General features: G+C 34.9%; 1 protein-coding gene across 2 annotated transcripts in view; it reads left to right on the top strand.

Annotated features, from left to right (window-relative positions):
* LOC136123111 (bifunctional heparan sulfate N-deacetylase/N-sulfotransferase 4) overlaps window positions 1–27,150 on the top strand; it is a 239,054-nt gene that overhangs the window by 82,888 nt on the left and 129,016 nt on the right. For both annotated transcript variants that reach the window (XM_065877191.1, XM_065877190.1), the window contains exons 2-3: window positions 11,318–11,405; window positions 19,462–19,616. In XM_065877191.1, coding sequence (XP_065733263.1) covers window positions 11,318–11,405; window positions 19,462–19,616 — 243 coding nt within the window. The remainder of the gene's footprint in view (window positions 1–11,317; window positions 11,406–19,461; window positions 19,617–27,150) is intronic.

Genomic DNA, 27,150 nt, shown 5'->3' with positions numbered 1-27,150 from the left:
GACTTGCTGAAAGATAATTTGTCTACAACATACAGGAAAAATCCACCTTGAAATATCTATACTATGAATGGTAATATACTTTGGGTATGGTTTCTATAACCAAATCTATATAGATAATGACATGTATATTTCATATTGATTTTTTTGAAAACTACAAATAGATGCATCTTTTCCTTGCTGGCAGTATAATGAGAAGATTCTGCTACATACGAACTTAAACAGTAAAGAAGATTTAATGCCTCCAATGTATATAATTTGACGCATGATTTGATATTTAGCCTTTGGAAATGATTTTTGTGATATGCATTTAAAATATATGTATCTGTGCATTTGCAAAATATTAAACTATGTAGCATACGAAAAAATTTCTGAAGTTTATGGGATTGATCATGAAAATTTTAACTAATCCAGATTTATTCAAAATGGTAAAATAACATGAAAATAAGACACAGAAATGTTTCTACACAGAGACTACTTATTTACACAGAGACTATTTACTTATTTACATAATTTTTAAAGGGGCACAGTATATTAGCAAGACCTAGGAGACAGCTTCAAAGATACCAGTGGTTTGGGCTTCCCTGGTGGCGCAGTGGTTGGGAGTCCGCCTGCCGATGCGGGAGGCGCGGGTTCGTGCCCCGGTCCGGGGGGGATCCCGCGTGTCGCGGAGAGGCTGGGCCCGTGGGCCATGGCCGCTGAGCCTGCGCGTCCGGAGCCTGTGCTCCGCGGCGGGAGAGGCCACAGCAGTGAGAGGCCCGCGTACAGCAAAAAAAAAAAAAGATACCAGTGGTTAGATAAACAGTTGTTGGAGTACAGTTCCTTATGCAGATAAAGTTTTTGGTATTTACTTAAAGTCTATTTGGTTACTACAGGTAGATGTGTTTATTTACAAATAAATTTTTCTCATTTCACCTGTTAAATAAACTAAATACTGAATTTATACTATCACAATGACTAAATGAAAAATTCTAATGACCATTGCAGTTTCAATTTTATTATCAGTAATAACCTTTCTTTGTTTTCTAAGCCATCAAGGGAATGTTCTTGATTTTTTTAATTTGACACTCCTATCCTTTTATCCAAATATGTCAATATTCTGAATTAATGATCCTTTTTAAAAGTCTAAACAATTATGTTATCAGGTACCACATTAATAGGGTACACCCTGATGATAAATAATAAATTTGCTAATACATGCAGTCTGTTTATTCATCTATTAGCCCAATTGTGTATTTAAAAATAAATATCCTTATTCAGAAAGAAGACAAATATATTCACTGTGGGACGTAAAACACACACACACATATAGATATAGATATCGGCATGCCGCCTATCCTACACGTATCATGCAATTTTTCAATACCCAATAAAGTCAATGATTTATCTTTGTTCAAATCACTTACAGCATATCAATCAGTTGAATCATTACTGCACACAGCTATTTTCACCATTATCAACTTGCTCTGCCCCAGTGGTAACTTCAGATTGATAAGATTGACTCTATTAATGTAGCAAATAAAAGTAAGGCAAAGCTTTGGTTCCTTTAAAATTAATAACAGAAAGATAGTAATAAAGTTAAAACATACGATTTGTAATTTTCAAGTATAAATCTTAAAGAAATAACTCTAGTGAAAGGAAAAGTTTGGCCACTGGAAAGATCATATGGATTTTAACCTGAATTTTCTTTATACTTTGAGTAGAGAGAAATTGTGAGTGAAATCACAGAGAAGACAGGAAGAGACTATACCTTACTAAGAAAAAGTGGATAAAAACCTGCAGACATCCCTTGATACTCTCAGTAATGTATCCCTTCCTTCTGTGGGACAGGAATGATGGAAACTGACAAGAAAGTAAATTTTTTTCTTTTTAATCTTTAATGAAATGGCTGTAGAGATAAAACTGAAATTAAAATGCTGAATACCTACCATCCTCAGAACTCCCTTTCTGTGGTTCCAGGACATTTTTAGGAGAATTATTATAGAACAGACATATCTGCCAAAGCTATGGCAGGAATCTCTGAAACCTGTCTCCAATATCCTAAAAATCTGACACAGAGTTCAGGTGTTTCTAGGGTGCATCCATGAAAGAATGAGGAGTTGTATAAAACTGAGAATAGAGTGTACACCTTCTGTGCTCAAGAAATATTTTGGAATTGTTACAACACAATATTTAATGAAAGAATGATAGTTAATAAGCAAAAGAATGAAAGATGATAGCTAATAAGCTGATACCTCGACATTTTGAAGAGATTTCTGACTGTATGTGAGCAGAGGGTATTTCTAGAGATGAAATTAGGGAGGTCAGTTACACCACCAGCCTACAACTACTGGATATCTGTGTTGTGCCAGGAACTGTTGTAAGAGGCCCTAGACTTGTACCGAGTGACCAGAGGATGGAGAATGAGACATGGAGATTGTGATCAGAGGATGGAGAATGAGACATGGAGATTGTGACCAGAGGATGGAGAATGAGACATGGAGATTGTGAACAGAGACAGAGCACGATTCCTAAGGAAGGATGCCAGTACCTGACCTTGATTAAGCAGACAGCTGCTGGAGAGGCCTACATTTTTTAAGGCCTAAAAAATAAAATGAGAATTTTTTTTTTTTGGATCATGAAGTAAAACGTAATTTAGAGATACGTCTAAATTTACTTAATTAGACGTATCCTTAATTTAGGTAATGAAAACAACTTAATAGTTGTTTTTAATAAGTTTTCAACAAGAATAACATCATGTTTATCAAAAGGGTAATTATTTCTAAGTATATTTCCACGATTTCATAATACTAAGAAACTGATTTTGATCTGAAGCTCTTGTGGGATGACAAATCCTGGAATAATGGAAAAGTCCTCTTTCTACAGATCACATGCAGAGATTTAATGTGATTATATAACTGAATACATATGCAGAACCACATTTCATGTAAAATTACAGCTATTATATTTTGCAATTTGCATTTGATACTAAATAGAAAACTGTATTTGATCAAGGATATCATGACCCCAGGAAATACCTCCACCTCCAAGGTATTAGCCATCCACTTAATGTTTTTTCCCTAAGTCTGTATCTTAAAATTAGGCAGGTAGGAGTGTGTGTTGCTGGCAAATAGTTTGGGGGAAAAGCTGAGAGAAATCAAGTACAAAATTTTTTCTACTAAAGACTTTAGCATGTAAATGTGAATTGAGAACCTCCCAAGAGGGATATACTACAGTGTTTCCCAAACATTTTGAACATGGAATTATTTTTTCATGGAACTGTTAAATTTTACAGACCCAGTGACCCATGGATCACCGTTTGGAATCTGTAATCAGGAACTCTTGTTTCACTAGTTATCATCTCTTACATAATAAAATCATCCATGATGACTCATTATTGAAGGCAGCCCAAGCTTCCACACTTCAGAGACCCCAAGCTAGCTCCAAAGGTGATTCTGTGTCTGCTTTGGTACTTCCACCGCAGGACAAAGCATTTCTATCAAGTAGGCTCTCCAACACAGAAGTCAGGATTATGCAGGGTGACTCAAGTTTCATTTTATAGTTTCAACCTAACACAGAGAGAACTTGGGCCCAGTTCAGTGCAAATCCTTACTTAGAATCTCTGGAAATATTTTGAGTTAAAACGACTTTGCTCCCATCCTTCCTTAATAAAGGTCTGACATTATTATTTTGTTGTGCATGTGTATGTTTCTCTCAGCTCTCTGATTCCTGATGATTCCTGAAGCCATCTTTCAGTCACTGAGCTTACAATGACCAGTTTCATTCCACATCCCCGAAGAAGTCCTCATGTAAGATAGTTCTATCTCACTATTACTTTATCATTTACTTAAACATTTGGGCCTAGGGAAAATAAGTCAGTTATTCTTGCCATTACTTTATAAAATCCTTTTAAGGAAATAATCATGCTACATGAACCATGAATTCTAAAGTTACATTATATTTATCTCTTTACAACTCAAAAATTCTTGCAGGCCATGATGGAGACTTGGGAGCAAAGCTTATAGAAAAAGTAAATTAAATAATACAATTGAAGACGAGACTTAGAAGAACTAACTTATAAAGGAAAAAGCCAGTGGTTCAAGTAGTACTATCTCAAGGGTCATACGAGTTCATATTTGATTCAAATTTATTTATTTGATTCAAAATTCCAATCGATTAGGTAGAGCATGAAAAACATGGAAACAGAGGTAGAGAGAGAAGGGCATACTCACAGTTTAAGGTGACCTCTATGGGCTGAACTTGAGAATACAGTTGAAGAAAAACTGGGGCTCTTAAGAACTGGGCAGTAATTCACCACCTTTATGGAATTTTTCTGATCCCAGGGAGAGAACCAGAGTGCCAGTCAGAAAGCAGAAGCAGAAATTCATCTCACATGCTTTCAGAATGGACTGAAGTCATTGGCTTAGAATTCTGTGGACACAGAGATGCCAATGACATTCGCCCGTAACAGTTTAGGGCACAAGACAAATCAGTCCATAGCCACTGGGAAGGGAGTCAAAGACACATGCTTTGACTTTGCTGATACAATCAAAATTTACAACACTGTAAATGCACTTCAAGTTTAATGATTTATATAACCTTCATTGTGTTCTTTGATAATCAAGCAGAAAATGCAGACTCTTCACATACGTGACATGAATTAATATTATTTTACAAGGTCAAACTAATTTTCAATTTATTTCTTCTCTTTGCCTGTATCTTTAATCAGTATCAATGTTTAACCTTCCGGTATCCAAAAAGCACTCCCTGTACTATGAGACCACTCCCCTTACTAATATATACACTCCTTGTTCAGTCACCTCTAATCATGGGTACCAATGTTTGAAAACAATGACGATGTGGGACTTTAAACTCTGTTCTTCCTGTTAGGGGTAATGTAGAGGTTTCAACAACATAGCCATCCTGCTGTGGGGAAGAAATGTTTAGTGTAGCCATGGAAGTGTTGATTTTCCCTCAAAACCTATCTCAACTCTTCCCTCACTTCATCGAATGTCAGAAATCTGAATCATTAATGAAATCACTCAGCTTTACTTCCCACGTCAGCCCATCAATAATTACACTATTTACTTCTTTCCATTTCCAGTACCACCAGTAGAAGCCATGCCTTTATTTTCTCTTACGGGAACTACTGCAAAATCCTCCTAAATGATTTCCCCCATTTCTTACCAGTTTTCCTACAGTTCCTTATCAGCAAGTAGCCAGAGAAATCAATTTAAAATGTAAATCATATCCTATGTGAAGTGAAGTAGAGGGTGGTGTATTAAAAAGGTGTCAAGGTCCTTCCTGACATGGAACCCTGTTTTCACTGGCTCCCTTGCCTGGAGCACATGCTCTGGAGTCCCTGTTTTAGACATAGCTGGCCTCTCATCTCTCTCTTTCAACTAAACTGCCACTGTTTCAGAAAGACCTTCATACAACTCATTGCCTATCCTGTTAAAATGTAGGTACTCTGTGTTAGTTTCAATATTAGCATATACTATAATTATTTTTACATTAATAATAATTTCAATTAAATAATTATTTGATTGATTTGTCATGTGTATCATCTGCATATCTAAAAAGAATGTAACCTCCATGAAAACAACAAATATAGTGGTTTTGTCTGGCAGACACTTTCTATCTCCATAGCCTTAGGTAGCTTATTTAGGCTCTCTGCGATTTATTTTCCCCACTTGTAAAATAGGGTTAATAAAGGGATCATGGAGAGATTTTTTTTAATAAATTTATTTTATTTATTTATTTTTGGCTGTGTTGGGTCTTTGTTTCTGCACATGGGCTTTCTCTAATTGCGGCAAGCGGGGGCTACTCTTTGCTGTGGTGTGCAGGCTTCTCATTGCGGTGGCTTCTCTTGTTGCGGAGCACGGGCTCTAGGCATGCGGGCTCAGTAGTTGTGGCTCGTGGGCTCTAGAGCACAGGCTCAGAAGTTGTGGTGCACGGGCTTAGTTGCTCCCCAGCATGTGGGATCTTCCTGGACCAGGGCTCAAACCCATGTCCCCTGCATTGGCAGGTGGATTCTCAACCACTGCACCACCAGGGAAGCCCAAGGGATCGTGGAGAGATTTAGAGATAATTCAAGTTGAGTACTTCTTATAGTACTCATAGTACCTAGAAGTACCTAACACAATTATGTTAGATATTATTGTTACCATTCTCTACTGTGTCCTTAGTACCTAGAAGAATGCCTAAAACAAGAAGCAGGGGTTCAGTCAATACTGTTTGAATGGATAAATGAGTGAATAATAGCACAAGGAGGTAGAGAGCCGAGAGAGTTCCAGATTCTTTGCTTCCTGGAGACTTAAGTGAGAGAAGATAGATAGCAGTGGAACACTTAGGTGATGGGCAGAAAGCGAGAGGATAATTGCTCTGAAACACTATGGTGTTTTTCTACCTGGCAAGTTGTTCTTTGAATTGAATGTAATTTCATCAGAAGGACCCCCCAAGCCCCAAACCTTTCTCCCTACAAAAGATATCAGAAGTATACATTCATTCTTTCTTAATTAACTCACCCATTCCACAATCATAGCTAAACTGTTCCATGTGAAATTCTTTAGAAGACTCAGCATGTTGGTATAATAAGCTTTTGTCAATTTATAAATTATATCAAACAATTTCCTCTTTGAGCAGCAGTAAGATTTTATCAAAAAAAAAAAGGAAGAGAGTAGATTTCTGAAGGAATGGAGATTTCTTCAAAGGGGAAAGAGATGAACAAGAAGGGAGGCAGAAACTATCAAAGGCAAACTTCAAAAGCTTCATACTTTCACCCTGGGTCAGCCCTATTCATTTTCATCTGTACATTGACAAATAGTCTCTGCACAAAAGTTCATGAAATTCCGAGTCAAACTGGGTGGCCACACAGATTTACTGTAGAGAGACCTGAGGTTAAAGTCGGACCAAATGTCAAGGCAAACATGCTCAATTTTGGCCCTCTTGTTGTGTTATCTGGGTGGGTCATTTAAACTTTCCATGAAGCAATTTTTTTCCACCTGGAAAATAAGTATAGATGTAACCTTTTCTGATTCCCACATCAAGATCTTGTAAGTAAGATAAAAAGATAAGTAAGATCTTGTAAATAAGATAACATTTTTATTGACTTATTGAATGTAATAAAAAACTTTCCAAGGCAGACAAACAAAAACTATCACCCTTTGGTATTTGATTTGAAATTCTGAAAACATAAGCCTGTACCAAAGTATGTATACAGTCATGACTTATTAATTACGTACACGTAGAGAAAGTGTTAACCTGATGATAAACAATCTGAATATCAGAATGGCTTAAGACATATGCAATATACCTTGAAATTAAATATGAATAGTGCACTAACAATATTTCCTGAAGTTCCTTGATAGCTATAATCTCCAGTTTAAAACTATAAGAATCACTGTTAAAAACACAGATTCCTAGGCTCCATCCTATACTGTAACTCAGAATACCCAGAAAATGGGCCTGGGAAAAGCATCCTGGTGTTTCATTTCATTTCTTATGGGTAAACTGGAAAAAATTGCTTGACCCTTCTTAAGAACCAACTGGGGTCTATAATGAAATACACATACTTGGGCCCCATCATAGACAGATTAAATCAATAACTCTTCAAGTGGGTCCCCAGAATTGACAATTTTAGCAGCCTCCTCTAGAAAATTTTATGTCTGGTAAAGTTTGAAAACCATTGTTCTCTTTAACATTTTGCAGTAGGGCAGAGTTGGACTTGCTTTATTAAATACTGAGGAACTTATTATAAGAACATTAAGTGAATGCAAGTAATGTTTGTTAAAATAATGACTTTTTGCTTCTGCTTAAATACATTATATGTTTATTCTCTTTGATACCCAATCAAATAACTTAGCCTTTCATAAATAATGCAAGGGAAAACTTCAAAGTCATTTACATATATTTTTATGACATAAACTATTAAAGAAAATAACTAAGGTTTATTATCCAAACACTGTATATATTTTATTTTACATATATTTTCAAAAGTTAGTCAAATTTCCCCACAAAATATTCAGATAAAAATAATATATATACAGCTGTATACTATTTCCTATGCTTTACTGTTTGATTTTTATCTCAAATTGAGACCTTATTTCTAGTCCATTAACAAATTTTTCCAAAAGAAGTTTTTTTGGTTTTATTATATTTTATTTATTCATAATTTTATATTTGTATTTTTCCTGTCTGATATTTCCTCTGGCATTTTACATTTTTCCTGTATTTCAATCCTTTATTTTTTTCTATATTTCTTCATTAATTTTTATGGTTTAACATGTTTTTCTTTTACATTTATTTCTGAGTTTTATTTTTAAAAATTATATCCACTTTATACATATTTATTTGTGTCTCTCTTTTTCTTATCATTGAACCTTTCTTTCCTTGAATTTTGAAACTCAAAGAACATTCAGTTACAATGAAGTAGGAAAGCTTGAATCTTTTAGAATTTGCTTCTTTTTATCCATTTGTTTTGTTTTTACTTACAGAAATTGTCATTTTACTCCCACATTAATCAAGATTACATGTTGGGAGCCTGTGACTAGACAACTCTACTTCTTTTAACAATGGAAAGGTCCGTCAAATTCTTCGTATAGCTAATTAGCGCCAGTGGAAGAAAATCCATATGCCCTCACCTCTGTGAGCTTGTCTTACTAGGCAACTTACAATAGAAGATTATAAAACATCCATATTATGAATGTGCTCATGAAATGCAAGATCCTATCTATATCATTTAATGGTATGGTCCATGAGCCATTTTTATCATTTTACCATCAGAAAAATATTAGTAATAAAAATAAATGAAACTACTTCAATTGACAGCTGTGCATTAATATATGCTCCTATCACATCTTTTAAATGCCTTCCATATATACGAAGCTATATTTAGCAACACGGCATGTGTAAAAATGAGTAAGGTTTGATCAACCTTCAGGTACTTTTAGACTAAAAGGAGAAATAAAATACAAAGTTATATAGTAAAGTGGAAAATGATGCAAGTCTTAAGGTAAACAATTTAGGAACTTACTTTGGGAGATGAGAAAAGGAAAAGCTTTAAGGCATCAGGGAAGGCTTCATACAAAAAGGTGGCATTTGGGCAGATCTTTAAAAATGGGTTGGGACTGGAAAATGAGATTGGGAACAGCTGGACACTTTCCAGCCCCCCCCCCCCCAAAAAAAAACCAGAGAAAAACATGGAGAAATGTAGGAGGTGGGGAATAGTGCAGACGACAGGGTGATTTGGGGAAATACCAATGCAGGTAGCTTAATATGGAAATATGAAGGCACCATTTATACCTAATTGGTGGGAAGAGAATAACATATTAAGTGATCATTAACAGCATTTATCAAGCTCTGGCTATGTACCAGGCACTTAGCTAAGCACTTTGTATGCCTAATACAATGTAATCTTCACAATAATAGTGTGAAACAAGTGTTAAGCATGATCCCATTTCACAGATAAGGGGAATGTTGTGAGAAGTGAAATGACCGACCAAGCTGAGTCATTAAGTGAATGGCTTGCCTGACCTCAAGGGTAGAGTGCATTTACTGCTTCTAGGATGTTAGCATGACTGCAGAGTGTAAAACAGAATAGAGGAAGGTGGAAATATGGTTAGCAGTCTACAGTGTTTTAAAGCCCAAGAAAAAGACATGAAGGCCTGCCTAAAGTGGTAGCAAGCTGATTGGGAAAAAATAGATCGTTTGACCTTTTTAAAATGGCCCCTTAGAAAGTATCAAGTGTAGGCCCACTTCACCAGTCTAAATTAAATCCCTTATTGCATCTATCACAACATGCTCTAGATTTGTTTTGTAGCACTTATTATGATTTGTAATTACACATTTGTGGGACCCTCTATTTAATATCTCTCTCCCTCTCAGTAAAGCCCAAGGTTACAGAGACTATGCTTGCCAAACCCAACACTGTATCCACCTACAAGGAATATTTACTGAATTTAAGAATGGATGGTGGATAAATAAATGTGGAATAAAGAATGACTTCAAGACCCCAGAGGTAGAAAATTGAGTGGATGTGGTTGGAGCGGTGAGGAGAACAGGGAAAGGAAGAATTAAAAAAAAAAAACAAAAAAAACTATTTCAATATATGAAAGCTCAGGGATTGTGCACTGAACATAACAATAGTGCCAGAAAAAGGAACTCCCTTAGAAAAAAGGATGCATGATCGTTTTATTTTTTTTAATTTTAAAGCTATATTCTACAGTCTTTACCAATAAGCTCAACTAGTTCAATATATTTATTTTTAACTCTACTCTCTTTTTAGTATCTAGTTTGCTTTTTTATGAGAACTTTTTTGAATATTTTATATAACTGAGTCAAACTACTAGGTCTATTTTTTCCTTTTTCTATTGAATTGATAATATTTAAATAAGTTAGCCAGGATTACATGCAGTATAACTGCAATCTTGGATAACCAGAAACTATAGCTTATCCACCTTTTAATTATTTGGTCATTTCTTTCTTTCTTTTTTTTTTTTCTTTACAAATTTGCCGGAGAGCCCTCTTAACTCTGGAGAAATAAAAAGTTAGGTTCACAAATTTTTGAAGCAAATGCTTAGCCACCATAACTAATGCTCAAAAGAAATTGTCTAAACCTTTGACTCTTTATTTACCTTAAAAGATGGATAGTAGTAACAAAAATCAGTCTTAATAATACGTTCTTATCCTGTCTACAAACAAGATATTAACATAGAATAATTCCAAAAGGAGAAATTAGGAAAATTTTTGCAATGTTTAGAGAATATTTTTTTATGGAATTACCAATTTCCTACCTGTCCTTTCCTTGTTCATTTGTAATTACCATCCTATAAAGTATAAAATTGCTGTTTAGTTTGTAAAGTAAAAATCCAAGCTTTCAACTCAATAATTATGCCTTAAAAATGATAGGAGAGGTTGCACAGTTAAGTAGAATACTCAGTTACTACTCAAACAAAAGTTAACTTCTTATCCTTTACCGACAAATACAGGACCTGCCTGCATCCAACAATTCTGAAAAATTTTCCCCAAGGAAAAGAAGTGTGATAATCTGAAATTCAAGAAATGTCTCACACAGAAATGAAAAATGATTTCAGTGCTGTGTGGTTAGAGAATTGCCTCTCAGCCGCTTATAAAATGCTTAGGACTTAACTGCTTCATAATTCGTAACCTTCAATAAAAATAATAACAATAGTGATTATAATACATACCAGTAGCCATCAAAAACCCAAAAAGCAACAAAGCCCACATTTTGTTTCACTCATGCATACACTTTTGAAAAAGAGGCATCCCAAATCTTCATATTTATTTTTCTAAAATCATGTTAATTTCTTATTTATTTCAGGCATTACTAGAGACTCAAAATTTACTGCGCACTCAGGTTGCAAATTTTACCTTCAACCTTGGATTTTCAGGGAAGTTTTACCACACAGGTAAGAAGGAGCTTTGTATTCTCAGGCAGCTACATATAAATAGGAGAGAGGATTTTTAATGTTTCATAAGTAGGAGAAATAGAATATCCAGGCTGATTATGGGAAAAACTTGGGTGCATTATGAGTAGCCAAATCCAAAATCAATGAACTTGTTTACTTTTTCAAATACTGTTAGGATCAAGGGCAAAAGAGGTAGAGAACTGACTTTGTCAACTCAGTAAAAGAAACTATAACCATTGTTCTAAGTGTGTCTGTGCATCTTGTGTCAGCATAGTCTAAGTAGGAAGCATAGTGACGACGATGATGATGATGATGACAATGACATAATAATGATAATAATAATAATGGACAGTGTTTTTAAATTGTAGGTCAATCCAGGTGACATTTTTGTATGTATTATTTTCCTTTTGAAAACATCTAGTGATAAGAGAGGAATTTTATAGCCTCAAAGAAATTTAATAGATTTTGAGTCATCTTGCTTAATTTACCTTCCCTTGCAGGATTTTCCTTAAAAATATTACAGTGATTTGGCTCAACGTACATTAATACCATCACAATCAGGTTTATATTTCTTTCCATGTCTATCTAGTCACAGTTACACTTCTGTTCAGTCTCAGCCTCTCAACAGATTCTCAGAATGTGAACGGCGTTCATGCACTACTCCATGTTCTCATATTTCTCACCTCTTTACCCATCTTTACCTCCAGAATTTGGCTCTTATTTTCTGAATAGCAACATTACAATGTCAGGCACTAGTATAGAGAAAACTATGTGCATAAAAGTGATTGTTGGATAGGAATAACAAAAATGGCACAAAATGGTGTCTTACAGACTGTATTAGGGCAATACCTACTATCTGCTTCTATTTCTCCATCTCTGCTGAAAGCTAAATGCTTTGTTTAGGACTCTGCATCGTTCTTACTTCACAGTATCTTAGTGAAAACATTTCATAGTATTCTCTATGAGTGCATGCAGTTTAGTGACTCATCAAAAATATCCCATGCAAAGGCAGTCTTTTATTATCATATATGTAGTTCATTTACCCAAAGAGGCTTTTTAATGTTTACCCAAATAAGCTCAGTATGGTTTATTAGAATATTGAAGTAGCAATGTCTTATTGGCTTTTCTTTAATGCTTTTCTCCTCCTGCTCTGAAACATGTAAATCTGTTTAAAGTAATAGAAGGAAAAGTTGTATTTAGACCAGTTGATAGATCAAATCATTGCATATTTTAAAAGGATGTTTTGCAGAGAAAGATTTGGGTCATCACATCTTCACAGGCAAAGCAATTCTAGCTTACAATTTTGAAAATAGACATGGTGTTGTAAATCCTTTTCAAAAGTCCCCTCAGGAAATGAGTTCAGACCTAAGAATCACCGACTATGAAGTTATAAAGCAGGTAGCTCTAAAGGCTGTATCTACTCATGCTGGGGAAAAAACCATGGGATTATTTGGAGTTCACACACAAACAGTACTATTTTGTCTTAAATAGCTGTATAGGGTAAGTAAAGCCATTCTTTAGGCTGAAATATATCTGGATAACAGCCTCAGCTTTTATATACTTTTCATATTCAGACCTATTAAACCTGCCAGACATTTGCAGCATTAATGTCCATAGCAGGTTATAACACTTCCCATTTCTTTTTTATAATCCCAAACATGTACACACTACACATCCACTAGGAAATGAACAACACACTAGTAAATATCACAGGGACGGTTGTTGGAGGAAGGTACCAAACAACAATAACAAAAAAAGGTATTATATCTCTTAAATAGACCTTATTGACTCTTTATGTTAGTACTAACCTAATAAAAATACTGGAAGAAACATTATCCTGTTACGCTGTGGGGTAACTCACTTTAGAGACTAAGTAATATATATATATGTATATACATATATACGTATATATATGTATTTATATTTTTATATATAAATTTGTGAGTCCTGGAAGTTTAATTACCTTCACATAAATATGAAACTTTATTTGATTTGCTACTTTATGTGTAGAATCATTGAAATGCATCCATGACGTTTTTCAAGGGTGCAGTCGTATATATTAAGTACTTATTTATTCACTTGGGGATATCAAGGTTTCTTCCAGAGTGGAGTTAAACATTGATGATATTCACCATGGGGAGGGCATGCCTCTCCCCTTTCTAGTCACATTCCTATATGGAGGTTTAACTGTCGCAAGCTTAACAAATCAGAAAAGTGTTTTCCTCACCTATGCACTTGATTGTGATGTGTAACCATGAGAAGATGGCCTTGTCATAGTGAGTGTCTCAGATTTCTCCCGGGATGATCTGATTTCCCAATGCATGAAGATGCTGATTGATGAGCCTCATTGTTTTGAAGACACTTAATCACATATGCCCACTGTAATAATGATAGATTCTGCCTTCTCAGACTGCTTCACTTATTTGTATTTTCCATGTATTCTTTCCTGTTCAGTTTCTCTGTCCTTCACATGCTAAAAACAATCTCACCCAAAAAGGACATATCACTAAGCCTTCCCTAAAAGTCAGTCACTCATGGGTGCCAAATTGAAAGGGGAAGGACATGCTGTTGATTAAAAGTAAAAAAATAAAAGCATGGAGTTCAGAGTAAAATATTTTAGTCTGGAAATATTTAAAGCACGATTGGAATTGCACAATGAAAACTCAATTGAAAAATGGAGACATTACAAGATTAAGATGGCTTGTAGGGATGGAAGGCTACAAATACTTTTTGTAGACATGATTTCTGGTGGCAGTCATTGCCATTCTCTGTAACTAATAATGAATTGAATATGAATCAAACAATTACCTCGTATAATATTTACAAATTGAATAAATACTGGTCTTTTCTATAAGAGGTCATTTTTATATAAAGAAAACAGATCTTTATATAAAACTATTAACTTTTAAACATGAAAGTAAAAAACAGTGTCACATTTATTCTCTTTTGTTTGCTTTTGCTTTTCTGTATAATATATTGGCTCAAAGACTCGACATTGGAAATGGCCTGCTTTTGTTTAAATCTAGTCTCTGACATTTCGCTAGCTATGTGAACATAAACAGATCACTTTTCTGTACCTCAATTTCCACATCTCCAAAATGGGAATGATAATATCTCTCTTGTCTAGAACAGTGCATAGCATGTCATGCTATGTAAGTCTCTACTATTATTATTACTTTTTAAAGTTTTGGGTTGTTTTTTTTTTTGCTATACACGGGCCTCTCACTGTTGTGGCCTCTCCTGTTGCAGAGCACAGGCTCCGGATGCACAGGCCCAGCGGCCATGGCTCACGGGCCCAGCCACTCCGCGGCATGAGGGATCTTCCCGGACCGGGGCACGAACCCGTGTCCCCTGCATCGGCAGGCGGACTCTCAACCACTGCGCTACCAGGGAAGCCCTAAAGCATTTTTAAAAATCAAATATTATTTTAAAATATTGAATTATTTCCCAGGCTTTATTTTCCAGTTTTGGAAATGCAGATAGCTTGTAATCAATTTTCATCATCAAATGATACTTTTCATTTAGTATGCTATTTAAAATGAGTTTATTCTATACCCACTTATAGGGAACTGTGCCAGGTACAGTGTACAAAGAAAATTAGACACCTCTTCTTGCTTTTGAGGAATTACAATATTTCATATATAATAGCAAATATAAGACAAACATTTGTACAACATTGATAATGCAGACAATGGAATTGTAGGTATCTGATTTTTTTTACGAGTAAATACAAAAGAAGTTTATTTCATTTTAAAATTTCTTCAAAACTTAACATACAGTTTAAAACAAAGATGATAACGATGTATTGTGAGATCTATAATACATGTAGAAGTTTTATAGTTTTAGCTTCTATTTCTAGTTTTCAGAACCTATTCTAGGTCCTTTGCTTTATAGCACTATAAGTTTTTAAAATATCCATCAATTTCTTTTATAAAGCTTCCTAAGATTATGAATCTATAGATTTATTTTAGAATCTGAATCCATAGATAATTCAGAGAAAATTGATCTAGCCACAAAATTGAGTCTTTTGATCCTCATATCTCTCTATTTATTTAGGGCTTTAAAAATTTGTCTCAGAAATAATAAGGTAGTTTTTATTGTAGCGGTCTTAGACATTTTTCTTAAATTTATGGGTATTTTATGTTTTTTGATACTATTGTGAATGGCGTTTTGTACTTTTATTTTGTAATTGTTCACTGTCCTAGTATACAGAATAGCAAATGGTTCTTTAAATATTAATCTTGTAGTCTTCCTATATTCACCTATTAGTTATAATAGTTTTTATTGTAGATTCTTTAGGATTTTCAATATGTACAATCATGTCATCTGCGAATAAAGTAAGTTTTACTTTTTCCTTTCACATCTGTAGGCCTCTTATTATCTTTTTATTGAGTTGGCAAGGATCTCCATTACAACACTGAATGAAAGTGATGAGATCACACATCCTTGCCTTGTCCCCAGTATTAGGTGGAAAACATTTAGTTTGGCATGAAATATAACAGCTGTAGATTTTTTTCTGTAGATGCTTTTTATTGGGTTGAGGAAGTTCCATCTACTCCTAGTTTGCTGAGGAACTTTAAAAATATATGTGCAAAGGGCTTCCCTGGTGGTGCAGTGGTTGAGAGTCCGCCTGCCGATGCAGGGGACACTGGTTCGTGCCCCAGTCCGGGAAGATCCCACATGCCGCGGAGCGGCTGGGCCCGTGAGCCATGGCCGCTGAGCCTGCGCGTCCGGAGCCTGTGCTCCGCAACGGGAGAGGCCACAACAGTGAGAGGCCCGCGTACCGCAAAAAAAAAAATATATATATGTGTGTGTGTGTGTGTGTGTGTGTGTGTGTGTGTGTGTGTGTATATATATATATATATATATGTGCATGGTTGTTGAATTTCTCCAGTACTTTTTCTGCATCTATCAGGATGGTTATAGAGTTTTTCTCTTTGATACGATGTATTGCATTCATTTATGTATCTGATTTTAATGTCACAACTGTGCCTTATGGAAACTAACCTATGGCCCAAATCTTGCTAAAATTATTCTTATTTTGGCAGACTTTAAAACTTCTAGAAGCACGCTATTATCTCATAACACAGATCCTCCAAGAGCGGAAACAAAGAAATGAGTGCATAAATATTTTACTTCTGAATTAAAATACTTTTATCCTCTGGGAATCAGTAAAGCCAAATGATACAACATTTAAATGAAAACAAAAAATACCATATTTTTAATTAACAGTGATGTAGATTTGAATCTAGATCAGGTTAGAAGTGAAAGGCTCAGTTTGCACATAGACACCTTAATGTACTAGAACTTGTGCTAAATATAGTCATGTATGAACTGTAAATTTTATTCTCAAGTGTAATTTAATCATAAATTAGGTATAAGAAATAAGTGTATACAAGGAGTCAAAAGTTTAATATTTTAATTTAGCTATATTTGAAAATATTTGAAATTCTTCTTTGGTCCCTCAGCATGACTTGATATCACATTTTTCATTAAGCAATTTCTAGTGTCATGAGCTAGGCTTATGTGGCTTTGAATTGTATGACCTGTATAAAATAAGAGAAAGGCTGATAGGGAATTAATCCTAGGAGTAAAAAAAGACGTTTTAAATATCACTGTTAACCTTGTGGGGAGTACTTATAAATTAACACACTCTCTGGTATAAAAATCACCAAGATTTTAGGATCAGTTATACATCTGTTTATATCAATAGTTGGCAAAATTTTCTTTAAATTGAGTAATTGACCTCTTTCTTGGTCAAGTATGCATTATGTGCTTCCTGCCGCTTCCAATAACAATCTATGGAGTTTAAAATGAATGGAAGCATTTCTCAAACATTGTATATTCAAAGCACAACAGAACTGTGGGAGAATGATCAATTCATTCATCTCATGTGACATAAAGTAGCCCTTTCTAATCTATGCCTTAGTCTGCTAAATTATGACCATGAGACACTTGGTCTATGGCATAAACACTTCATACTTAAAATCCATCTGAGGAAGTGACAAACTTCTCTTCATTTGGACTTCAGTATTTGAAATTCTCAATATATTAACAAAAGCCAATGAATTGTAAGTCTATATTACTAACAGTTTTGGCTCAAGTTAACAAAAATTAAGAATTTTTGTCTGCTTATCTAATTCATAGAACATTATCACATTCAGAAGTCCTATTTCTTTACCCTTTATATATTTATATAGTAGCAACTGTTATAGCAGTAACTGCCAAAATACTAACTAAACTTGGTGGTCCTTACACCTTTTGAGAATTATGGATTATGGAATATATACCAAGAATATTGCATATACATAAATACACACAGAAATTGACATGCACTTAAGCAGACATATGAAGGCTCTAAAATTCACTGACTGTATATATTAAGACTGAATTAAATTATTCCCTTATTTACTCTCCTAGGGAAGTGGCATGATACAATGCATATTAAAGGGATCCAGTCTCTGACTTCAAGAATTTAATAATATAGGCAGGCAACATTTTTCATAATGTGTGGAAACATGTAAATTTAGAACACCACAGGTATAAACCAGTAGATACTATTTTTAAGAAGAAACTGATCCTAATGTTTATGAATGCTAACTATCTGCAATTCACAATGTTAACTGCTTTAATAGATTGATCTCCTTGACTCTTCACAAGAGCCTGTGAGATAGATATTCATTTCCGCATTTTTAAACCAGGAAACCAAGACTCAAAGAAGTTAACTTATACAAGATCACATAGCCAAATGTATGCTTTAACAAACATATGCTTTAACCATTTCATGGCACTACTTCATGATTCATGCAATCTTTACTATAGGGCACTCAAATGGAATATTTAAAGAAGAGTCTTTTAAAATTTTTCCTTAATATTTATCTAAGTAAAGGATATAAAATCACCTATAAAACATACTCCAATTTAAAAAAAAATAATCCAAATAAATATACCTCACACTGTAAGCCAGGATTTGTTACTTTACTTATTTAGTTAAGTATCTAGAGAGCACATAGGAATCAATTCATATACTATTAATTCAGAATATTTTAAAATTGGGCTGAATGTTGTAAAATTGTACAAAAACTATGAATTCATACAGTGAAAATGTTTTTGGATAGCCTGCAACATAGTGAATTTCCTTGGAACTAAGTTGCTGATGTTGTTTTTCCTTCCTTTCTTTAATTTTTTTTCACTTGTGGCATGACAAATACTTTTTTGTATGCATTGGGCATTGTTAGCAAATTTTCCTAATAGAGGATGAGAAATTAATATTAGTTTTAAATTCCCAAGTCAAGTTTCTATTGTGTTAATAGATTTATTGTTTACATTTTATAAAATATTTATATCAAAATGAGAAATGTTTGTTCATAATGGTAAGTTTAAAATGTAAGGACACAAACGTATTTATACAGTAAGACCTCAACTTTTAAAAAAATAAGTAGAAAAGGAGTTAACGAAAGATACCAAAACGTTTCCACTGGGTTAGTTCTGGAAGATGTTTTTTTGTTTGGTTTGGTTTTTTGTTTTTGAGTTTTATGTATCACTTGTCTATCCTTCTCACATTTCTTCAGTAAGCACATATTATTTTATAATCAGAAAAAAATCAACAAACTTCATCAATTAAATTTAAAGATTTTTCAGCTCAATATTAGACATATGAAGAAATATTTTTAAGAGTAAAAAGAATAATCACCTTTGACTACGCTTCCCCTATGTATGCAACAAAGGAGAGAATTAAGAGTTAATGAATTTAAAACAAAAAAAAAAATTGACTAATACTCGGTCTTTTTTTTTATTACCACCATATGCTAGCTATTCTAAACAATGTCAGTGATAAAATTCCCCTAAGTTCTAAATCTAAACAACTATCTGCACTTACCCCCCACCCCAACCCGCATTGCCTCTGATGTAATTTAGGTTATGGTCATTTCTCTTTTATTAGAACAACACAAAATCGGATTTATGTGTCAGGAGCAAGAAGAATAACAAAAATATGACAAACATAACCTTTAGCTAATATAGAATTTTCACTTAAGCCATTTTATATGCTGTACAGGGACTGAAGAGGAGGATGAAGGAGATGACCTTTTACTTCGTTCTGTGGATGAGTTCTGGTGGTTTCCTCACATGTGGAGCCATATGCAGCCCCACCTCTTCCACAATGAGTCATCTTTAGTGGAGCAGATGATTCTCAACAAGGAATTTGCACTGGTGAGCACATTTTATTGCAGAATTTTTCAAACTATGAGTTGTGATATATTGTAAAATCAATTTATTGGATTTAATCTAATAGAAATATATAGAATGAAACAGAAGATACCAGAGTGCATCACAAGCATTAAGGGTACACATTGCTTTGTATTATTTCGTTTCAGGCACGTGTGTATATTTGTATTGGGTCGTGATGTGCTGTAAAATGTATTTCAGAAAAATTGGTCGTTGACAGAGAGTTACCATCTCCTGATTTATGGAAGGGTTATTCTATGAAGAGGGAAAATAGTACTTTCTCCATTGTATTTCTAGTACATGATAATTGCCGTCTCAAAAAGTATTTGTTGCAAGGGTGAATAAATAGATGGATAAATTGAATCATTAGAACAATGACTCTAGATCAGTGCTTCTCAAACTTTAGCATGTAACTTTTTCACCTAGAAAACTTTTTAAGACACAGATGCTAGGCCCACTCCTGGAGTTTCTGGTTTAGTAGATTGTCCAAGAGGCCTGAGAATTTGCATTTCCAACAAATTCTCAGAGGATACCCTTGCTGCTGGGACTGCACTTTGAGAACCACTGTTCTGGACTAGCAGTTGGCAAACTGTGGCCTATGGGTCAAATCTGGCCTGCTGCTTGCTTTTTATTGTTCCTGAACTAAGATAGTTTTGTTTGGGGTTTTCTAAATTACGTCTTAAAATGAAAAACAAAGACAGTAATATTCTGTGACATAAAAATTATATAAAATTCAAATTTTAATGTCCATAAATAAAGTGTTATTGGAACAGTACCACAACTCTTCTCTTTATGCATTGTCTGCAGCTGCTTTTTCACTGCAACAGCAGAGTTGGGTAGTTGCAAAAGAGATTATATGTCCCACAGAGCCCAAAATATTAACTATCTGGACCTTTACCGAGAAAGTCTGTCCACCCCTGTGCTGGATATCAAGTAAATCATGTATCCTTTTAACAATCTAATGAAAGAAATATTTTCCCCAGAAAATACTCAGATGAATATTCTCACATCTTCACACAGTGTGGCAATTGGTCATAAGGGGTATGTGAATTCCCCAGAGACCCTGGGCCCCAGTTAAAATCTCTGTCTTCAAGTTTTCATTTAATTTTTTTTTTTTTTTTTTTTTTTTTTTTTTTTGTGGTACGTGGGCCTCTCACTGTTGTGGCCTCTCCTGTTGCGGAGCACAGGCTCCGGACACACAGGCTCAGCGGCCATGGCTCATGGGCCCAGCCGCTCTGCGGCATGTGGGATCTTCCCGCACCGGGGCACGAACCCGTGTCCCCTGCATCGGCAGGCGGACTCTCAACCACTGCGCCACCAGGGAAGCCCCAAGTTTTCATTTAAAATAAACAGTTCATTTGCACTGTATGATTGCTGATATGTTTAATTTTTTAAAAGCCAAATTGGGAGGCGTAGACCCAAGGCCATATGAGTACAATGATATTTAATAATGTTATGCCTAGCTATTATGTTAATGGCTCACCCCTCTTTCCATCTCTAAAGCTCCAGGACTGTGTCAAATCTGCACATAGGATCCTTACTAGTAAGTGTGGGAGTATAAAAAGCAGTTAAGGTCATTAACTCAATCGCCAGATTTCCTGTGTTTGAATCCTGGCCTTCCATCAATGGCTGCTTGATCTTGAACAAAAATTACTTAGACTCTGTGTCTCAGTTTCCCCATCTGTAAAAATGAAAATAATCATGACAACTACCTCATACGACTGTTTTGAGGAAATGTATAATATGCTTAGAGCAGTGCCTGGAATACAATAAGTATTCAATGGGTGTTAATTAATCAATTATGATATTTCTAAATCCAGACAATTATGCAGTTGTCTTACTTTACAAAAGCCAAATATTTTTCAAAATATGGATTTATAAAAGTTTGATCCTCACTCACTTTTGGGGAATGTCTAAAAATTTTGTACTGCTTCATAATGTTGGAAAATTAAGTAAATATTCCTTTTTCAAAAAAATAAACTTACCTTGAGTAAGCATGCTGAATTCTCTCAGTGCAGTTACCTTGAAAATAGACTGTGTTTATCTTTTGGCTTAAACCTCCCCCCCCACCTCATTCCCACTCTGAAGCCTTGCTTTTTAGGCATGTAGATTATATTTCATAATGGTTGATTTCACCTGTTTGTGTAATTTTTTTTTAAAGCCATGCTGAGAGCACTGGGAAAGACTCAGATGTAATTGCTTTGTAATGAAATGTTGAAAGCTATTTAGAGTCCATTCAGAACAATTACATTTGTTTAGTTGGTGGCTAGAAACTAGATTGAAGCCTATAAATATACTTTGTAAGAAAAATATCTTATTATATGTTGCATAATCAAAATATAACTAAAGTGAAGTCCGTTAAACACACATAGTGAAATGACATTGTCCTTTTCCTTCTGGTGTTGAGCTCAATAAAACTTCTCAAGATTCTTCAAGCGGTGACATTCAGAACCCCACCTTTAACTGTAAACCTAGGATGGCAATATGTGTGTTGTTCAAAGAGCCAGGAAATGTATTTCTTTCTTATTAAATTATTATCTTTCCATGCCCAGATGACACTTCAAAACCCTCAACAGTATCAAGATGGGATAGGGTAGTGGAAAGCACTATATTAGCAGGCTAAATTTTATCCCTGACAGCTAGTAACAAGTTCTAATACAGCTGGCAACGCATTTAATATCTTTATGCCTCGGTTTCCTCCCCTGAGGTGGTAATGATTCCTTTTTTCACTCTAAACTACAGAGTTTTTAGATAATTAATTTAAATCAACTCATCTGCCAACCAAAAGCACTGGGCCAGATAATCCACTGATCAATTCCAATTCCAAAATTCTTTGATCATTGACATCAGTCCACAAATTTGGAATGGACATCTTGAAATACTCATCTAGCTGCAATCGAAGCAATTACGGGAAGAGATTTTCAAACTAAATGACCAATTTATACTGAAAAAAATTAAAAGGAATTTCATCCTGACATTCCTCCCTATTCCTTGATATGACCTTGTCTGGCAGAGGGACTATCAGTGAAAGGCACAGTTGTTCTCACAACATTTACAGAAATGATTCAAATAACATATTAGTAGCTTCATACTGATATTTCAAAAACTGTTAATCAATCGAAATGGTTCCATTTGTAGAATTTCTCCGAATTCTCTCTGGGTAGAGTTTATTTTCTGTTGTAATATGTCTAAAGGTCATGAGAAAAACATATTGCAAGTCTGTTTCTTTACTATTTCATTATGTCAGAAGAACTATTATTACCGTACAGCATCATTATTTCTTAATCCATGCACACTTATGTATGCAGTGTGAATATTTGTATATATGTATGGGCAGTTACATGTATGTCTGTGTTTAATCCATGAGCACATGTGTATGCAGTGTGAGTGTGTGCTTGTGTGTGCATATATATATGTATGTATGTTTAATCCATGAACATATATGCCATGAGTGTGTGTGCATGTGTATGTTTTTATAGAAGGTGTTAATCTAATGATTAGCACAGGCAACCCAGATATGGTCATTGCAAGACATTATACTTGTATGGCAGTAGGGTAGGGGGAAATAATTTTGATCCCTTTTTTTTTTTTTTTACTAAATCATACTTTTAGTATGACTAGTTTTATTTTAGTGACTTTTTATTGTCACTAAATAAAAACAACACTTCAAAGATGACAACAGAGGGCTTCCCTGGTGACGCAGTGGTTGAGAGTCCGCCTGCCGATGCAGGGGACACGGGTTTGTGCCCCGGTCCGGGAAGATCCCACATGCCACGGAGCGGCTGGGCCCGTGAGCCATGGCCGCTGAGCCTGTGCGTCCGGAGCCTGTTGCTCCGCAACGGGAGAGGCCACAACAGTGAGAGGCCCGCGTACCGCAAAAAAAAAAAAAAAAATCAGCTAATATTAAAATGCTTGATGAAAAAGCTACCAAAAATCATTCCTGGCTCAACCCACATCTCCTTCTCAAACACAGAGAGAATGCCTGTAGCATAAACCTGAATTATTTATTTTTATTTCACAATAGATTTGTGGGGGGAAAGTAAGAAATGGTGGTTTGTTGTTATAAGTTTTCTGTATAGATTCATTAAAATTTCCAAATGAGTAGAGCTTTTCAGTTCACTAACAGTAGCAGACCAAAAATAACCCAAAGGGAAAAAGAGCACTTTCTGTCTTCAGTGGTAACTTTTCAAAAATGCTGTGAGGTTTTTTTGACATTTTATCAAACATTTGGAAACCTTATTCATAAGTAAATAAGTAAAGGATTCTTGAAATAAAGGCACAGGTTTTTAAATCTGCTTTTAAAACACTACACGTATTTATGAACTCTATATAATTTTTTTCATAATAAGCACAATATCCCTGATATGAAAAATTCTGACATTTAAATTGTTCTCATAGAATCCCAAACTGTTCAAAGAGCAACTATGGGGCTTCCCCGGTGGCGCGGTGGTTGAGAGTCCGCCTGCCGACGCAGGGGATACGGGTTCGTGCCCCGATCCGGGAAGATCCCACATGCCGCGGAGAGGCTGGACCCGTGAGCCATGGCCGCTGAGCCTGCGTGTCCGGAGCCTGTGCTCCGCAATGGGAGAGGCCACAGCAGTGAGAGGCCCACGTACCGTAAATAAATAAATAAATAAATAAATAAATAAGTAGAGCAACTATGAACAATCTTTGTGTCGTAATGACCTGCACACTAAATCAGCTATGTAGAGATTTCAATTAAAAAATAAAGGAGTATGATAGTGGAATTAATGGCACAATGAAATAAAACAGAGGGAGAGCTGCCTTTCAATAGCTGCTAAGCCTCTATGTTTACTAAATGATGCAGTATGTAGCCTTATTTTGTACATCAAATACCAGATGTCAAAAAACCCTGATAATTACAACTAATAATGTATTTCAATGGTAGGAAATGTAGAGAAGGTAATAATATTTAATCAAAAGTAAAACTGTGAACAAATATTGATTTGATGAAAGTTTACTATGGAGCAAATAGTACATTTTGGAGGTTCAGTGATGTATAAGGCAGTCTGTACACTCAGCAGAGTGGTCATTTACATGAACATGGACTTAGATAAAATATAAAGAAGCAAAGCATCCAGGCAAAGAAAAGTTTGAAATATTTTCAGCCATTGCATGAGTTCTTGAGGGATCCTTCAGAATACACACCCTTGTGGTACAAATATCCATGTAAAATACTTTGGTAATTGAGTGTATTTGTCATCTATTGCTTCATAACAAATTAGCCCAAGACTTAACAACTTAAAACAACACACTGATATCTAACAGTTTGTGTAGGTCAGAAAGTTGAATATGACTTAACTGGATCCTGCAGTTCAGGATCTCTTAAAAGACTTCAACCAAAGCGTCAGCTGGGGCAGCAGTCATTTCGAGGCTCAACTAGAGGGTGGACCAGCTCTGAAGTTCACTCACATGGTTGTTGACAAGATTCAGTTCCTCATGGATTGTAAGACTATGGACCTGAGTTTCTCCTCAGTTGTTGCCTGGGTCCACCCTCAGTTCCTCACCATGTGGGCCACTCTAGAGGGCAATTCACAACATGCAGATTGTTTTGGCTCTTTGAAGTTCTTTGAAATTACCATATGAATTGTAGGATCAGCTTATCAATTTCTGCACAATGGCCGGCTGGAATTTTGATAAGGATAGCATTGAATCCACAGATCAATTTGGGAAATATTGTCATCTTAACAACATTAGCTCTTCTGATACATAAACATGGGCTGTTTTTTCATTTATTTAGGTGGTCTTTAATTTCTTCCAACAATATTTTATAATTTTCAGAGTCTATGTTTTGCACTGCTTTTATTAAAAATAATCCTAAGTATTGTATTCTTTTTAATGCTATTGTAAATGGAAATTTTTATTAATTTCATTTTCACATTGTTCATTTTTATGCATAGAAGTACAATTGATTTTTGTATATGGACCTTGTAACCTTCAAATTTGCTGTACTCACTTATTAGTTCTAGAGGTTTTTTTAATGGATTCCTCAGGATAGTCTATATGCAAGATCATGTTATATGTAAATAAAGATAGTTTTACTTCTTCTCCAGTTTGTATACAGTTTATTTCATTTTATTGTTTAATTTCCCTGACTAGAACCTGGAATATAATGTTGAATAGAAATGGTAAGACCAAATATCCTTGTCTTATTCCTGATCTTAGGAGGGAAGCATCCAGTCCTTCACCATTAAGCATGATCTTAATTGTGGGCTTTTTATAGATACTCATTATCAAGTTGAATTTTCTGTCTATTCCTACTCAGTTGAGTATTTTTATCATAAAAGGCTGTTGGATTTGTCACATGATTTTTTTTTTTGGTGTCTATCCAGTTGATTATGTTTTTTTTCTTTTTTTATTGTTATAGTATATTACATTAATTGATTTTTAGACGTTAAACCAACCTTACGTGTGTGTGATAAATCCCACTGACCATGGTGTATAATGCTTTTCATATGTTGTTGAATTTAACTGCTAGTGTTTTGTTGAGGGTTTTGCATATATGTTCTATAAGGATATTCATCTATAAGGATATTCATCTGTAGTTTTCTTTTATTATGATATCTTTGTCTGGTTTTGGTGTTAAGGTAATAACCAAATATACTGATGCACTTAACAGTGTCCTACATTTCTCTGAGATTCTACTGAATATTCTTATTTTTTTCCTCTCAGTTCTTCAGACTGCATAATCTCTATAGATCTATCTTTAAGTTCATGGGATCTTTCTTCTAATGTACTGTTGAACCTCTCTAATAAATTTTTCATTTTAGTAATTGTACTTTTCAATTGCAGGATTTCCACTTGATTCTTTTTTAATAATTTCTGTCTTTTTATTGATATGATCTATTTGATGAGTCACTGTTATCATATATTCCTTTATGTCTGGAAGTATGGTTTGTTTCAGTTCTTAGAATACATTTGAAATCTTTGTCTACTAAGTCTGGCATCTGGGCCCTTTAAAGACAGTTTGCATTGGTTACTTTATTGTCCTGTCTATAGGTCACCCTTCCAGTTTCTTTGCATATCTTGTAATTTTCTTCTTAAAACTGGACATTTTAAATAATGTTTGCAGCACTCTTGATATTGATTCCCTCCTCCCATCTCCAGGGTTTTGTTGTTGTTATTGTTATTTACTCATCAGTTTACTTGTTTAGTATATGATTGGGAAATTGAAGTGAAGACCCTTTCCCTTGTAGTGTGTAGCCTCAACGCTACTCCTCAGAGGCAGCACAGTCACTCTGTCATAACAGTATTTTTAGTAAGGTTGCTTTTGCATCTTTTCCTGATGTCTCTATTAAGCTGTCTGCCTGTGGTAGACAGCTAGCCAGGTATAAAAGTTAGCTAGATAAGAACCTACAGTAATTACCAACAATATGCTTTATTGTTTTTGACAATGCCCTAGGATGCAAATTGTGCCATACTCTGAACCACTGAAATGTGGGCCTTTTCACAGTAGTCTTTGAAGCCAGTATATGAGGCTTTTTATGACTCCAGGAGC

This window comes from Phocoena phocoena, chromosome 5 (genome assembly GCF_963924675.1).
Source record: "Phocoena phocoena chromosome 5, mPhoPho1.1, whole genome shotgun sequence".
Lineage (NCBI taxonomy): Eukaryota > Metazoa > Chordata > Mammalia > Artiodactyla > Phocoenidae > Phocoena > Phocoena phocoena.
This window is presented reverse-complemented; position numbering and strand designations above follow the sequence as displayed.